This window comes from Eretmochelys imbricata, chromosome 4 (genome assembly GCF_965152235.1).
Source record: "Eretmochelys imbricata isolate rEreImb1 chromosome 4, rEreImb1.hap1, whole genome shotgun sequence".
Lineage (NCBI taxonomy): Eukaryota > Metazoa > Chordata > Testudines > Cheloniidae > Eretmochelys > Eretmochelys imbricata.
Window position 1 is genome coordinate 38,795,512 of NC_135575.1, and position 17,802 is coordinate 38,813,313.

Below are 17,802 nucleotides of genomic sequence, written 5' to 3' on the forward strand. Positions count from 1 at the left end.
TCTGCCATGTACATTGGCCAAACTGGACAGTCTCTACGTAAAAGAATAAATGGACACACTCCCCGCTCTCCTGCTGGTAAATAGCTCATCTTTCCTGAGCACTCTTGTTACAGTCTGTATGGTAACACCCACTGTTTCATGTTCTCTGTGTATATAAAATCTCCTCACTATATTTTCCACTGTATGCATCTGATGAAGTGAGCTGTAGCTCACGAAAGATTATGCTCAAATAAATGTGTTCGTCTCTAAGGTGCCACAAGTACTCCTTTTCTTTTTACACATACAATTGTACACGTACAAAAAAAAGTTAGATTTATTTCTATTCAGTGAGCTTATTGAAATGCAGCATCTACTGGCTCTCTATCAAATGTTCCTAAGACAAAAGTGCAATACAGTTCAGAGTGGCAAAATTTGTTCCAGCAGTGCTTCTTCCTGTATGAAAAAAACTCAGATTCTCATGCCTTACTTATCTGAAAGCTGGAATAAACATTATGAAAAAACTACAGCTAAGAACAAATGTAAGCAACATGAAGTGTTTAGTAATTAAACTGAAACATAAGAAAAAAAAATCTCCACAGCTCATGGAATTCTACACAAACAGCAGACAATAGTAATTTTTGAAATATCACAAACCTTACGTGTGTATGTGTGTGTAAGAAGGGAATAATAGATATAAGAACTGGTTCAGAGTATATACATATAAATGTTTAAAATTGTTTATAATATAACCAGAATCCAGGGTGGGCAGAGGCAGTTTGGGAAGCAGGGGAAAATAGGAGACTGGGAGGGATATAGACTTGGGGGAGGTACAGGAAACATGTCATGGAGCTGTGCTTCACCTCAGAGTTGGGGAAGGCAGGAGATTTGATAGATGTGGAGAAGGAGATGTAGTGGCATAGAAGACTAGATGAGTTATCAGTGAGAGTGCAGTGAACTAGCTGATGTGGATATTGGTTGGAGCATGGTTTTACTCTTGCAGACCTTATGAATCAACCTGATTTTAACTTTTGGCACTCATTAAAAGTCAGAGAAATTCTGAAATAAAATTTCATTAAAAAGTTAAGGTTGCATTTTAGTGGAGACTACCTAACATGTGCTCTCCATGACCCTCCAATTTTTTTTTTAACATTCAAATACACTTCAAAAAACAAATAGTAAAAAACCTGTAAATGAACAGATAAGGCAGTAAGACAGCTAACAAATTCCCCTCTGCCATATAATTCTTCATCACTCTATCACCATACTCAGTTTATGCTCCCTACCAAACTTTAATTTAACTTCATTCTTTTGTTTTGTTTTCTAATCGAAATATACTATTTGCTGCACACTGATGATTTTATATCTGTATATTTTTGGGGAAATGTGCAGTAAAGATTTCAGAAAAAGTATAATCCACGATATATTAAGTCATGTTGGAGTTTTATAAATTCTCTCAGTACAATATGCTGAAGGAGTAGAAGAATGCTTTTATGCACAGAACTGGAATGGATGAGCTCTTTGGTGTTATGCAGAGTGTTGAGCATAAGGTGCTGTGAGGTTATATAAGTGTACTGACCTTGAAAGTGCTTAAATTATATTCACTGTATCGTGCAATGCCTAACATATGTAATAGGCTTTTATTTTTTGTAAAGATCAATCGTATAATATATCAGTGGTATGGCTTAAAAAGTTGAGACCTACCACAGAGAAAGGGAAAGTTTTCCCAGGAGGAGAGGCTACTAAGGACTGCTAGTGAGGTCCAGTAACAAGGAGCCTGAGGCAGTGGCTAGCCTTTCTGTCCATCCCCCACACCTTGTGTGGGGACAGACTGACACTATAGGCAAGGGGCCCTGGAGGGCTGCTCACAGACAGTGATCTGTGGTGGGACCGGGAGTGCTGCCAGGGACTAGAAGTAATTGGACTCAAGAAGGACCATGGGAATAAGTTGAACTCTCACCAGTAACAGAGAAATTGCCCAAGAGTGGGGGCTCCTGTAGGAGACTCAGGGCAAGAGACTCAAAAAGAGACTAAGACCGAGCCAAGGCTGAGTGTCGGCTGACTGCAGACCTGTGATCTGACTTCAATATATAATCTACACAGTATATAATATAAAGCATAGTCAGTTAAGGGATTGTGGTAACAGTATTTCACACAAATGTGACCTTTATTTTAGCACGTGGGCAGGCATATGATGATTACAAAGACATTTCTAACAAAAATATTTTGAAGTCAAGCTAAAATGGATATCTAATACAACGGAATGAAGGGAATATGTTACAATTTTGGCTGAAATTATTAGAGCATTTAGCATTATAAAAACATTAATCCCAGTACATGCATCAATTCTTGTTGATTTATTAGACTCTGGCCACATTTTACAGGGATGTATTTTACATCTACTCCATGTTTGACAATCTACTGGTATACAAGCTATGCAAAGAGGGTCTTGGAGAGCACCGCGCCGGAATCTTTCAGATTAATGAAATTTATGTACTAATGGAACAAGGTAATGCAGAAATAAATCAGGCCTACAGAGCCCCACACAAGAACACACTATTTTTGCATCAAACTAAGGAAATGTGAATACATATTAAGGTCACTCTATAGAAATAATCAATATTTTAGTATGCTAATCACAACAAAAAGGAATGGAGAGAAAAATCTAAGAAGAGTTAAGCATAAAAAATACCCGTTGACATGTAAAAATGAAGACTGCTAGTTTACCCACAAAGGGGTACCTGTTCAAACCAATTAATGAGAAATGCATGCAGAACCCTTGCTAACTGGATGAGCACAACACTGCTGATGCAATGGTTTAAAATTGTGGACAATGTGCTTTGTGCTGCAACAGTAATAAAAACAAAACAAAAAAACTCTTAAAATATGCTCCCTCACAGGTTAATAACACTTATTTTTTTATTAATACTCCAGATGACTGACTATATAATTACTGTGCTGGAACTATTATTACCCTGATTTCACATAACTGGGTGTCCTGTGGTTTTATTGTTCCTTGGCATACTCCTGTTAACGTAAAGTACCTCTGAGAGCAGTAATTATTATGAAGCCAAAAATAAAGGTCATCGTCATGTACTTTCTAGTCTTATAGAAAATAGCTGCGTATCAGTTATGTGCCATGCAGAGGCAGCTTGTTAATTCACATTAATACCTGAGGGATCCATTTCAGATTATCAAATTAGCAAGCAAACAGTCTGTGCCCTATGCACAAAATCGGGGGCAGTATATCACACTCACTTGCCTCCAATATTCTTATAAAGATAAAACTTTGAAAATGACTTATCCCAGTGCTCTTTACAATAGACCTTGGGACATTCTGTGCTATCCATTTTAAAGCAGAACACTCTTCATTGAGCTCAGTGGGGAGTTCTGCTTAAAAATAGATGGAATGATGTGGTCTAGGTTAATTTGTAATAAAAACTGGATCGCAACAACCAGCAATTTGAACAGTTAAAATGTACAGTTAATAGTACTTTTGTACAGTATACTGCAGAGTTTGCTGGAACAAAATATTACCGATTTTGAAAACACAAATGAAACTGGAGGCAAAAGAGAAAAAACACTCTAGTATCATTCACTGAAAAGAATAGGTATAGAAAAACACATCAGATGTCATTCTGTTGTGCAGCATGCATTACTGCCACAGATCTAGAGACAGATCAATAGTCAAGTGCTACAAAGCATTTTCAGGGGCTAACCGTTCAAATTTTAAGTTGCTCTGGCTGTTTTATACTGCTTTTAAGGTTAATTTCTGCAAATTATTTACAAGAAAGAAAAAAGATGTGATAGGTGAACATCTACTCAGTATCAATTATTGCTCAGCTGTATAAGAAACATATTTGCAAAATATTGTATGAAGACCATGCATACCCACGTTTGTAATCCACATAGGGACCATCCCTCAAAGAAGAAGGCCCTGATTCAGCAAAGCACTTAAGCACATAAGTAAGTAGGTGTGTAAGTGCTTGTCTGGATCAGAGCCTAAGGACCTCATCCAAAGCCCAAAGAAATTAATGGAAAGACTTCCATTATCTTCAATGGTATTTGTATCAGGATCTAAAAGAATCTTGTATTAAATTCCTTATTTCTAGAACCTTTCTGGTGACAACTTAAATTGATCAGTAATGTGTCCTTTACCACAAATTGTGAAAAATATTGTAGTTAAAACTCTGGAACTTATTTTAAAAAAGATTTTAAAAGTTTACACTGTAGCCTTAAACATTCTAAAAGTTGTTTTGATTTACTGTATGCCCATTCTAAACACTTAAGCTGTCATCTTAAGAATGATACTCCTTTCTAGCACCTGCTGTTCCTAACGATTCACTCCGATTCACCATCTTATGAATTGATTGGTTTCTGAGATTGCTGATTCTTCTCAGCCTTCCCCATCACCCTTCAGGGGAAATAAAAAAATAAATAAATAAAAATCTACAAGTCTCATTGCTTGTCTAATGAAAACCCAATGCATCATTTCATAATAGACATATATCTGAAAAAGTTATGCCAGCTAATCATTTTTCCATTTAATAATGACATACAAGATCCAATACAATGAATGCTTTATCTCTCATATCTATCTTTATCTCTCATATCTCATATCAGATCTCATATCTCTAACCTCTATCATATTATTATGTTAAACTTTTTGTCAAATTCAGCAAATATGATGTCACTTTGTACACGTTACTGTAGTCACTTTTGAAAAGTCTATCTGCTAACAGTTACCACACAGTTAAGTTAATCTCTCTCTTATGTGGAAACTTTTTTTTTTGAATGGCAACCACTCTATAGTCTCAAAAAGAAACGTATAATGGTGAATTGCAGCTATAGCGAGTTAACACTAAGTTTCTACTGAGATTCCTTAATGTGTTATATTAACCACAGACCTGGCTTACTGTCTCAAGAAATAATGTTTAAATGCATTAACAATGTCAAAGCATCTTATGGTAACTGAGACATTAATATGATTTGTATACACTTTTTATATAAATTGTACTCCCACCTTATGACTCTCTAAATTCACTCTGAACTGTATCTTTGGTCTCAGTTTTATAATAGAATAAATGATAATACTCTTTGCTTCTATTATGCCTTCCTTTTAAATATCTCAAAATGCTTTAAAAACAACAATGAAATGTATGCTGTAATAAAAATAACCAATATTCCCATGAAATGAGGTGTTTGCCCCATTTTTACAGATGGGAAAACTGAAGTGTGGTGCAAGAAAAGCCAAGACTAGAAGCCAGAACTTTTAATTTCCAGAGCTATGCTTTAGCCACAGGTCAATCCTTCCTCTCCATTTTCTTTTTTTCCAACCCCACTACCATTCATAATGCTATCTACCCTGGTCTTGTATGTAACGGTAGATGAGATCCTAACAAGTTTTACCATACCATACTCCTCTAGCATCCTTCCTATCTATTAGATGGAAACTGTAGGTTATAAAGAAACCCACACTATTATCCTTACCCGTACGCATGGGCTGGTCCAGACAACAGAGTACACTGTTCTAGCCTACCTGCTACTGTATTATCACTGTCAATTTATTGGGGTGAAATCATGGCCACACTGAAATCAATGGTAAAACTCCCATTGACTTCAGTGGGGCCATGATTTCGCCCCAGAAGTTTATATGATCCTGTGATAACTTGCAAGCTTTTGTTATGTTCCTGCAAATCCTGTGGTGCAAATTCCTGCAACTTGTGCAAGGTCATCATGCTTTTTAATTTTTCAACAGGGTCCACAGTGCATCAAAGGATTAGATACCACAGTATTTTCTGCATCTAAATAAGATGGGGGAGAGGATTTTCTCATACCATAAAAGCCTCCAGTTAATTCAGAATAGCTACTGTTGTGTCTGTGAGTAGCCTTTACTGCTAACAGAGCATAACAATATCATATTAACTCGGCAGGACTGCCTCTTTTGAGCACCTACAGGATTGAGCTTGTTTGTCCCACAAACATAGTAAGTGAGAGATTCTGAGAAGTGCACTAACATGGCTCTAAGAGGCACTATTGGCCACTTTTACCCTTCATGTACACTTGTTGGCGGGTTATCTGAGGGCAGGAGTCATATCGAGAGCTTAACAAAAAGTAAAATCAGGAAAAAATATATGACGAAGATGAACACAGAATATCACAGCTTTGTCTCTAAAATCAGCATATTCCATCAGAATGCCAACTATTTCCCCCCACGTGGTTTAATGTTTTTTATAACTACAGTGTAATTGAATAATACAAACTGATATGAGAAGCAAATATGAAAATTACATCAGTAAAAGCAATCAGTGGTACATTATGTAAATCATATCAAGTAATGCATAGATTCTTTTTAAAAAGTAACAATTTGTGATGTGCTGTTCTCCAGTTTAATAAATGGAGTTAGGAGGAGTGCTGTTCTCCAGTTTAATAAATGGAGTTAGGAGGAGGAAATCAGGAATAACTTTGAATCCTGAAGGAATTATTTGCTCATTTCTGTAATGGAAATGACTAGACGTGATGTATTAATGTCTGCAGAATTGATTCAAAGGACCAAACAAGATAAATTGTTTTAACTTGTTGCTCTTCCCTTCTGTCTTCTGTCTTAAAATATCTTTTAATTTCCTATACGAGTAAACAGCAAAAACTTTTTATAATTATATTACATTATGATATTTAAAATAGTATATTATTTTTATTTTGGAATCATACAACACAACAAAATGCATGGAATTAGGAACTGATCACACCAATCAACAAAATAAGTCCTTGTTTATATAAAACAATGCTGTCTACCAAATGACAAGAACACTTTGCATTTATATAGCATCTTTACTCAGAGAACCTCAATTGTTTAACAATTGTGGGTATGTATTACTATTGCCATTTTAAAGGATAGGAAATGGAAGCACAGAGAGTTTAAATGGTTTGTCCAAGGTCACAGAGTGAATCAATATCAGGAATAAATCAAGGTCTCTTGATTTCCAGTCCCCTCCTTTAATCTCCAGTTCATGATGCTGGCACAATAATGATATGGGACATACGGAAGGATTGGGATTGAATGGTTTTCTCCGCTAAGTCTGTCTGCTCTATAAGTATGGAACAGAAAGCACACCAAAGGGGTAGGGCCTGCAATGTCTTCTTTAATGTCTGATTCAAACCTTAGATGAAAATTTTAGGTTAATTTCCGATAGACTGTATCTGTGTCAATAAACAAAGCTATGTATCCTGGCAATTCCTGTGGGGAGTGACGGGGACTAAAACGGGTAGTTTTAATTTACATGCTGAGACACAGTTCATTTTACACTTCATATTAGCTAATCTTAACCTTATGATCCATACTATAGACCTTAAAATCAATCAAGTAGAAATGTATGAATTCATATTGCTTATAGTGCTGCCTTTTTGTCACTGTTTTGAAAGAAAAGAAAAAGATATTTTGAAGCATGGCTGATATGCCACACCAACCCAAACGTCAACAATGACATGATCTACCATACAAAGGAAAGAGCCTGATTCACTGCTGCAGTACTTCAGTTTGACACTACTATAATTTAAATGGAGTTACATTTGCAAAACAACTGTACAAATGCAGAGGTGAACTCAGGTCCTTAAATTTATAAAAATGAATTCACTGGTGCAGACTGAAGGTTCAGAGCAGAAACTCACTGAACTGGAACACGTGTGCTTCCATTTGACCTTATTTTAATTCAAGATTAGATGCTGGGAAATGACCATATACGACATATACTGTAAACTGAACACTAGCCTAATCACCACCACATTATACTCTTTTATGTCCATACTTTTTTTATGCCACATTTCAGAAGGGAAGATTATGTAGTATAATGGTTGTGATGTTGCACTCCATAATGTTTTGTGGAAATATGCTTATGAGTGTGAATTTAATGTAACTGGAATATGCTTTATACAAAAGGTCTCTTGTAAGGTATCATTACAAAGTTTATAATCTACTGAGTGTGTTCATCCTATTTGTATGAATGTATCATTCTTTTATCTGAAATTAGGAACATGAAGTATAACTCTGAGGTCCTATTGTAATTATGCAAAGTGTCGGCCATTAATGGTGGTTTGGAAGCTTGATGGCTTCCATTGACTAGGACAGTTGGTTGTAAATGGACTGTTTACTTGCAAACCTTCCGGTGAATGTGCGGGCCAGCCCTGGAAGACTGGAGGCTGGGGTCTCACAGGACATGTGAACATGTCATTTGACACTGGAATCCATCTTAAACCTGGTGCTTTTCCATTTAGAAGGAGGGGTGGGGACCCAGAGAGACAAAAGATTCCCGCCTTGTGCCAAAGATATAGAAGGGGGTGGAACAGAACAAAGGGGGCTGCCAATCATAAGAAAACCCCTAGTTTCCAGCTAAGATGTCTGCAGGAACTAACAAGGACTGTACCAGGGGAAAGGATTGGGCCTGGACTAGGAAGGAGTCTAGTTTGTGAAACAAGCTTATTGGAACATCTCTGAGGGTGAGATTTTACCTGATTCAGTTTCTTAATGTATTAGGCTTGGACTTGTGTGTTTTTGCTTTATTTTGCTTGTGACTTACTTTGTTCTGTCTGTTATTACTTGAAACCACTTAAATCCTACTTTTTATACCTAATAAAATCACTTTTGTTCATTAGAAAACCCAAAGTAAGTGTTTAATACCGGGGGGAGAAAACAACTGGGCATATCTCTCTATCAGAGGGTGGACAATTTATCAGTTTACCCTGTATAAGCTTTATACAGAGTAAAATTGACTTATTTGGTTTTGGATCCCATTGGGAGCTGGGTGCTGGAGGCAGGTTACCTGCTGAGCAGTTTTTAGTTAAAATCTGCAGCTTTGGGGTTGTGGACCAGACCTGGGTCTGTGTTGCAGCAGGCTAGCATGTCTGGCTCAACAAGGCAGGGTTCTGGAGTCCCAAGATGGCAGGGGAAATGGGCTCAGAGGTAATTTCATCACTTCAGGTGACAGTCCCAAGGGGTCTCTGTGTCCGAACCCATCACAATGGTCACCCTTAAAGACCTGCAACTGTCTTAGAAAATGCTTTAGATATCTTGACTTTACCCCAGTAACTGTAGTATTCCAGGTATTTCCTACAGTAAGTATAGAATAGGGATTCTCAAACTGGGGGTTGGGACCCCTGAGGGGGTCAAGACGTTATTACATGGGGGGTCACAAGCTGTCAGCCTCCACCCCAAACCCCGCTTTGCATCCAGCATTTATAATTGTGTTAAATATATAATAAAGTGTTTTTAATTTAAAAGGAGGGTCGCACTCAGAGGTTTGCTATGTGAAAGGGGTCACCGGTACAAAAGTTTGAGAACTACTGATTTAGAAAGTACAAATGAATACTACAGATACTGAGATAATTGCAGACACTTAGCTATTTTGTCTGCTGTAATTCTGGAAAGTCCTTAAGGGTAATCAATGTATGTATCTTGAATTATGCAAGACATAAACCCCAGGAACTCTTGAATACACAACTCTGTAGAACCAGCATGTGTTCTCCACAGACTTACAATACTTTACACAAAGCTCAGGACTGGAGACTAACTACCAATCTGATATACTACCATGATGATTAACCATGTTTTTAAGAATCATTGCCAACATAGGGATTTAAACTAATACATTTTGTGTTGTGAGCAATCAGATCAGTTATAGCAGGCTATCATTATGAAATTATTTTGCATACAGCAGATGGCTGTTTAATAGCATTATGCCATTTCTTAAAGAAAATATCTGTCGTCTTATATAAGCACGGTGAGAAGTTTTTTTGTGAGGGGAGAAGGAGTTAGGGAGCTTGTGTGTTTTGTGTCGCTGGGGCAAAGGGAGGAATGGACTGAAGTAGTACAGATTTGTTGAGATTGTTAATACTATATCCCTACACACTACAGGTTTCAGAGCAACAGCCGTGTTAGTCTGTATTCGCAAAAAGAAAAGGAGTACTTGTGGCACCTTAGAGATTAACCAATTTATTTGAGCATAAGCTTTCGTGAGCTACAGCTCACTTCATCAGATGCATACTGTGGAAAGTGTAGAAGATCTTTTTATATACACACAAAGCATGAAAAAATACCTCCTCCCACCCCACTTTCCTGCTGGTAATAGCTTTTCTAAAGTGATCACTCTCCTTACAATGTGTATGATAATCAAGTTGGGCCATTTCCAGCACAAAGCCAGGTTTTCTCACCCCCCCCCCCAAACCCGCTCTCCTGCTGGTAATAGCTTATCTGAAGTGACCACTCTCCTTACAATGCGTATGATAATCAAGGTGAGCCATTTCCAGCACAAATCCAGGGTTTAACAAGAACGTCTGGTGGGGGGGGGGGGGTAGGAAAAAACAAGGGGAAATAGGTTACCTTGCATAATGAGACTGGGAGTGGCTAAGTCATTATGAAAGGTAACCTATTTCCCCTTGTTTTTTCCTACCCCCCCCCCACCAGACATTCTTGTTAAACCCTGGATTTGTGCTGGAAATGGCCCACCTTGATTATCATACACATTGTAAGGAGAGTGGTCACTTTAGATAAGCTATTACCAGCAGGAGAGTGGGTTTGTGTGTGTGGGGGGGGGGGGGGGCGGGTGAGAAAACCTAGATTTGTGCTGGAAATGGCCCAACTTGATTATCATACACATTGTAAGGAGAGTGATCACTTTAGAAAAGCTATTACCAGCAGGAGAGTGGGGTGGGAGGAGGTATTTTTTCATGCTTTGTGTGTATATAAAAAGATCTTCTACACTTTCCACAGTATGCATCCGATGAAGTGAGCTGTAGCTCACGAAAGCTTATGCTCAAATAAATTGGTTAGTCTCTAAGGTGCCACAAATACTCCTTTTCTTTCTACACACTACAGTACACCCTTTCAAGGCAGCCAAACTAATCCACTTCCTATGAAGACTGACATTACTTGTGGTCTATGCATTGTTGAAATCAACAACAAAAGTACATCTGATCATGTAAGATGTTCTTTACTTCAGTGCTTCTTGTGCTGGACAGGTGTCCACAGTACACCATGACCCTTTCTGTAGCCCACCTGGTTGATATATTTTCTTTGTCCCACTTTTGCATTTTCTTTCCCCTCCAATGCTATTTCTATTATGTGAAATCTATGATGGAGGAGATGGTATGATGGGATAACATGATTTTTGCAATTAATTGATCTTTAAATATTCATGGTAAATAAGCCCAATGGCCTGTGATGGGATGTTAGATGGGGTGGGATCTGAGTTACTACAGAGAATTCTTTCCTGGGTATCTGGCTGGTGAATCTTGCCCATATGCTCAGGGTTCAGCTGATCGCCATATTTGGGGTCGGGAAGGAATTTTCCTCCAGGGCAGATTGGATGAGGTCCTGGGGTTTTTTCGCCTTCCTCTGTAGCATGGGGCACAGGTCACTTGCTGGAAGATTCTCTGCACCTTGAAGTCTTTAAACCATGATTTGAGGACTTCAATAGCTCAGACATAGGTGAGAGGTTTATTGCAGGAGTGGGTGGGCGAGATTCTGTGCCCTGAATTGTGCAGGAAGTCAGACTAGATGATCATAATGGTCCCTTCTGACCTTAATATCTATGAATCTATGCAATTGCAGGTCAGCTGAACTCAGCAAGTTCCATCAGTTAGAGCCTTTTCCTTCAACACTGATTCTTCTCTCTTCCTCTATCTATTAAATGCCCACATCTAAGCATTCTGCACATTATTTAGGAAAAATGTATTAAGTTACACCAAGTGGCAGCACATGTGATCTGGTGTGTTCTAGCCAACTCCCTAGTGCCATATCTGTTTCTAGATTAGATCAGCAAAAAAGTGCACAAGCTCCAAGAAAGTGAGATATAACCTCAGCAAACATACAGATCCATGTACAGTAGGGTCATCTTATTATTTTGTTCCATAGATATGCACAGTGGTTTACAACTGGATAAAACACAACTGCCTTGCTTCTTGGAGCTACCTTTCAAGTAGCACAAATTATTTGATTCTCAAAAAGGATGAAGACGCAAGATGTTGTTCATGCACCCCATAAAATCAAAAACTAGCATCTGTATGAGGAGTTCTTGTGGCACCTTAGAGACTAACAAATTTATTTTGGCATAAGCTTTCGTGGGCTAGAATCCACTTCATCAGATACATGGAGTGGAAAATACAGTAGCAGGTATAAATACATAGCACATGAAAAGATGGGAGTTGCCTTACCAAGTGGGAGGTCAATCTAACAAGACAATTCAATTAACAGTAGAATACCAAGGGAGGAAAAAATCACGTTTGTAGTGGTAATGAGAATGGCCCATTTCAAACAGTTGACAAGAAGGTGTGAGTAACAGTAGGGCGAAATAAGTATGGGGGAAACTAGGTTTTGTAATGTAAAAACCTCATTTCCCCCATACACCCTTGTAGCCTAGGTCCAGGAGTTCAAAACATCTCTAACAACTGAAGCCAAGGCAGGTGCTTTAGTGACATTCATAAACATAACAAATAATTAATTTGGTGGGTTATTGCCCGGATGCTGTTCCATCCTGCCCTATGCTGTTCAAGTTGATTTGTACAGCTTTAAAGAGAGGAGCTGTACAGGGTATATGCAAAGACCTCAAGACTGATCATTCCATCCATGTCACCAGAAATTCTAATTCACCCTAATTCACATGAAATAATTCTTTTTTTCTTATGTCAGGCTCATCACACAAGTTTTTTCATTCTATTCTTCAACACAGACATTTTGCGCAATGGAATTGGATTTTACCCGGCCTTCAAGACAGATTTCAGGAATGACTTCCTTGGAGCATTAAGCTGCCACACAGATGACCTACTCTTTTCCAGAAATATTAATAGCGATTTACTATAGTAAAATGGTGCTGATTTAACTAAGGAACAAAACAATCAAATGCAAACCCACCCAAACCATAGTATTTTAAACAACAACAAAAATAATGGTTAGTCTAGGCCAGATCGCAAAGGTCTTTTGTCGGACTGTGAGATGGGGGGGCCATCTCAACTGATGGTTTCTCTCAACTTACACAGCACAAAGGAAGGAATGGATTGGAAAGGCTCAGACTCATGCCAGTGACTCTGTGAGTTTACATTTTCCAAGGACTTGGCCGCTGAATTGATGGAAAGAAACACAACATATGAACAAACAAAGATGAAGAGGTAGAGCATGATCAGAATCCTCAGTAGACACTGACAGCAGGAGCGGCTGCTGGGGCACAGCAAAGATGGTGACCAGTGAGATGAAGAAGCAATGGAAGAAGAGGACTGGTGAGCAGAACATAACCTCTCCATGTCACCCTCCTTTTTGAAAGCTGTATGTGGGGCATGGAGATGTGAGGAAAGAAAAAAAGGCCAAAAAAAAAATGGTAATTTAATCACAATCAAATGGATAAAATCTCTGAACACAAAAATAACACTAACAATGCATTTTAGGAAAATGAGGGCTGAGGTCAAGGAAAAAGACAGTGGTATCAACAAATGTCTCTGTTCAGATGCCAGTGCTAAGTGTCAAGCCCTTTAATCAGATACTCTGATATGATGGGTTTGAAAAGAGCCATACTCTTATAGTCTTTGGGTCTTAAAAGACCAGTTTTGGGAAAATAATAAGTAAGCCAAGCAACAAACAATATATAATTCAACCTGCTTAATTTAAATTGGTTTATTCATAGAATTTTAACCCAGAATAAAATGAAGTCAAATAAACAAATCATATGTAAGCATGTGTTTCCTGAATGGATTACATATAAAAGGTACCCACCATATGGACAAATTGAGCAGCACAGATGAACCGGAGTTTATCTGCTTTGAAAATGCCCTAAAGCTCAGCCCTTTTGCCCGTGGGAAATCATCACTCTTACTATTGTTTACATCGATCCATCTTCAGGGACACACCACCATGAGAAATCTAGATATCCAGACCATTTCGTATTCAACAAATCACCTCTCTAAAGCTTAGGTGTATTACTGGCAAAAAAATAAAGAAGTTATTCTACAACATTAGTGAGAAAACATATCTACCATTCTTACACTGGAGAGATGCTATTGATGTGTTTGGGCCTCACAATCTACCTTCATAAAGGAGGAGAAATCCCACAGATATTCCTCTCAGATGCCCTTTACTGTGGATTAAATTTTCAGACTCGTCTTCATTTCCACAGCTGCAATTATTTCCAGGTCCCTTTACTACCACTTGGATGTCAACATAGTCTATGGTTACAGCCATGTTCTTAGGTGTCCAAGTGCCCTAAACTGGTAGAAAGGATTTCATGCACAACATTTGTCTCCGTATATATTTTTAAAAGTCTTGTGCTGTACCACTGTCTTATAAAGAAAGTTTCTATTAAAATTCCACTTTTAAAAATACATACCTACAAATGGTACATGGATATGATTTGCTGACCCACATTTACTTGCAGTATTATTTTTAAATGGAAACTATTACATTAAAATGTATGAAAAATGAACTCTTGCTCTGGTTTCACTGCCTCCAAATTACAGAAATACCTCCCTTCCAATACAAAATAATAGCACAAGGCCCTGACACACAATGTTAGAATACGTCCTGCAGGTCTCTGATGAAGTCAAGGAGTAAGAATCTGTGCTTGAAGACAGATTTGTGAAAGCAGAATTCAGGCTGCCTTTTAAAATATTCAAACCTCTTAACTAGCCACAATGCCTATATACATTCACACACGCACATGCACACACATGCTCAGCATAAAAAGAATCGGGCAGGAAAATTTTAAGTCTCACACAGATTCATAGTGCCCACATATCTGTAATGCTGTCTGTAAACACTCAAATCAATAACCTACGAAATAAACAAATTAACTGATGACAAATAAAAAGATTTGTGCACATCAGAAATTGAGTATGTCCCACTGCATTTTGGTTGCTGCTCCATAGGTGTGCAAATGGGTGGGGCGGGGAAGACCTATGTATATGTGCACAAGAGAAAACCACAATCCTGCTGCTTGTTCAGTTTGTGCACAATGTAAAAAGAATGGGGGTATGTTAAGTACCTTCAAGCACTTGTAACACCCTAAAGGGGGCATTCCAGGTTAGGAGAGGGTCCAGAACATTTGTACATATGCTGCATCTCTAAAAATAAGCTGGGTGTAACTTCTCTGAGTGCTCTTCCCAGAATCCCTGAAGGCATCCTAACTTCTTCTCTTCTCCACAGGTTGAAAGTTTCCAGCCTTTGCCTCTATTGTGGTCAGCCTCTACAAATCTCTTAAAGTGGCAGTGACTACAAAAGTCACAATATATAAGCAAGATATGCCAGGTTATGGGACCTTGCATAATGCAGAGCTGCTATTCCCCTGACTCATTCTAGCAGTCAGAACAAGTGGGTCCTATCTGCTTTAATCCATGATATAAAATAGTTTGAATATCACTCTGAGGTAGAAGGAACAACGGGCACAGACAGAGGTGCTGCCAGGAGCAACCCTAGGAACAGGCAAACACATAAATGTACTCAAACTGGCTGGAAGTTTATATTTGTTATTTAAATGAATAATAAATAATACTACTACTCCCTATTTTGGATTAAGTTTGTGTACTGTGTTAGGAGCAGGATGGGAGTGGTACTTGTTGAGTCTAATAGGAACTTGTACAGTATTCCTGAACACAGAGATGCTAAACAATGAGAAAAACAACATCAGAAGAGGGTTCCTCAAGTCATTGCTTCCATTCAGGAACTCTTCACAATCTGCCCCAATATATATGTATCTTATCAGGTATTCCACTTGAACACACAAGCAAACTTTTATTGCTGCACTGTAATTAACTGGCCAAATGTTAGAGAGTCCCTCCAGCAGCAATGTTAATGAAACAGGGACATTTCACAATTCTTCATTTTCAATCAACAATTCATCAGCTCCAGCCAGATGAGCTATTCCACATATTTATTCTCCACAAAGTTATTATTAAAATGATATTTTGTATCTCAACAGCCTCAGTGACAATAATATTCTTCATTATCCTTTGGGGCTAGAGGGATAAGTGGGTCCACAAAAGGGTCAATAAAATGTAGGAACCAATAGTGCCTAACAGGGACAACTCTGAGCAAAGGGTGGTGCCGAAGTGGGAATCTGGGGAAGAATTGTGACTCAGAGAGGCACAATGCTTCCTGGAGCTCCCCAACATGCAAAGGGGCTTGTCTCTTCATGGGTACAGCTTCCAGTCTCCCTACACACTCACCTCCTTCCTGCCCACTATGTGGTGTTACACCTGCAAGGGCACAAGGAAGGAGGAGCCTCCAAACTTTGGGCAGGGGAACTCAGGAATAGCAAAGGGGCCTGCCAGTGTCTGTAGGCACAGTCATCTTGTTCTCTCTCCACCTCATGTAATGGAACTGACTAGACTTTGTGTAGGCTGTACAAAACAGCAGCATTATTGAGTTGTTTCAGATGTTTATTGTTCTCCCTTGAGAAGACTGCTTTGTGACTCCTGATAACAGTTTTACAATTAAGGTCATTAACAGGAGTTCTCTTATGTCCTTCAGCCAATTTTCACTTTTCTCTTTAATTTAACCAGGACACAGAAGATAGGCATCTAGGGCTTGATTTCTATGGGAGCAGGAGCAATGGAGACCTTTCCAATAACAGGACAGCTTAGAAAATAAACAACTGTCAAGCCCTTGCTGCTCTGCCCAACAGTTTTGCTGCTTAGTTTCTATTGCATTTGTTAACTGCTCCGTAGCAGAACCAGGAGCAGGACCACTCTCTCTTCTAACTCAGACATGTATTGTTATTATCTTTCCTATCAGGAAACAGTGAGTATAAACGGTATATAAACCTTTGTTAATTTTGATATTAAACAACCAAATAAACAATCTTAAGAAAAACATTTTTTTTAATTTACGTTCTCTTATAAGCGCACTCCTGGATGAGCTAAATTTCAAACAAACTTTTTAGCTAAATTATAAACCCAAGAAAATATGGGCTTACAAATACGGTATTATCTCTAATAATCAACATAGCATTATCTCTAATAGTGCAGAGGCTCAGCTAGAATTAAATTATATAGTTAATGAGGTTAGTTGCTAAACTACACAGAATGGTTTGAAGGAGGATATTACGAATAAAAGTAAATTGCACTGCAACTATTTTTCTTCACATCAATTGCAGATAAACTTAATTGTTCTTCAAACTATTGCTTTCCATTAACTGAAATTATTTTTATTATGCTGTTATTTAAACTGAGAAGTTATTGGTTGCTAATATACCTGAAGCATGCTCAAGTCAAGGTAAATCATACACTGAAACTTTGAGAACAGAAGGCAACATCAGTGACTTAATTAAAGTTAGTTCTAGATCATATACTACTAAAAAGCATAATCTACTGTTAGATTGTAACTAGCTATGCATGAGTGTGAAACTGAGGGGAAGAGCGCACAGGAAATCTCCTCATTACCCCTTGTACAACAAGTGAAAAAATTTACCCAAGTGCAGAGGGCCAGCGTAAGCCCTATGAACCACTAATCTCTCCAGATGTAGTGGGAAAAGGAGTGGAGAGAACAGTAGGCAGTGTTAACACAGCTGAACAGGCATAAGGAGTACACATGATGAAACCTTTCCAAGATAGTAGCAGGGACCATCCTCCCATGTGTACTCAACAAAGTCCACAATGCCTCATGGTAGGGCAATGTACATCTCTGCCTCTCCTACTGACAGGTTGTGGCTTTACAGTCACAATCTAATATTCAGTGAAACTCTGAGGACATTGGCCTTGGTTTTGATTAGGACTATCACTCCCTTGACAAGTGAGGGGTTAACTGTAACAAATCTCCCAAGATCCCATTTACTGGTACAGCTAGTATCAAGTCAT

The 17,802-nt window shown here is 38.4% G+C and overlaps 1 protein-coding gene across 29 annotated transcripts in view; it reads right to left on the minus strand.

The window, feature by feature from the left end:
• Positions 1-17,802, minus strand: part of CAMK2D (calcium/calmodulin dependent protein kinase II delta) — a 266,479-nt gene that overhangs the window by 22,281 nt on the left and 226,396 nt on the right. The window contains exon 18 of one of the 29 annotated variants that reach the window (XM_077815154.1): positions 12,028-13,283. The exons of the other annotated variants lie outside the window; for them this stretch is intronic. Within the exon in view, the coding sequence (XP_077671280.1) occupies positions 12,973-13,283 (311 nt within the window). The 3' untranslated portion in view covers positions 12,028-12,972. Of the gene's footprint in view, positions 1-12,027; positions 13,284-17,802 lie in introns of those variants that run through there. 29 annotated transcript variants of the gene reach the window in all.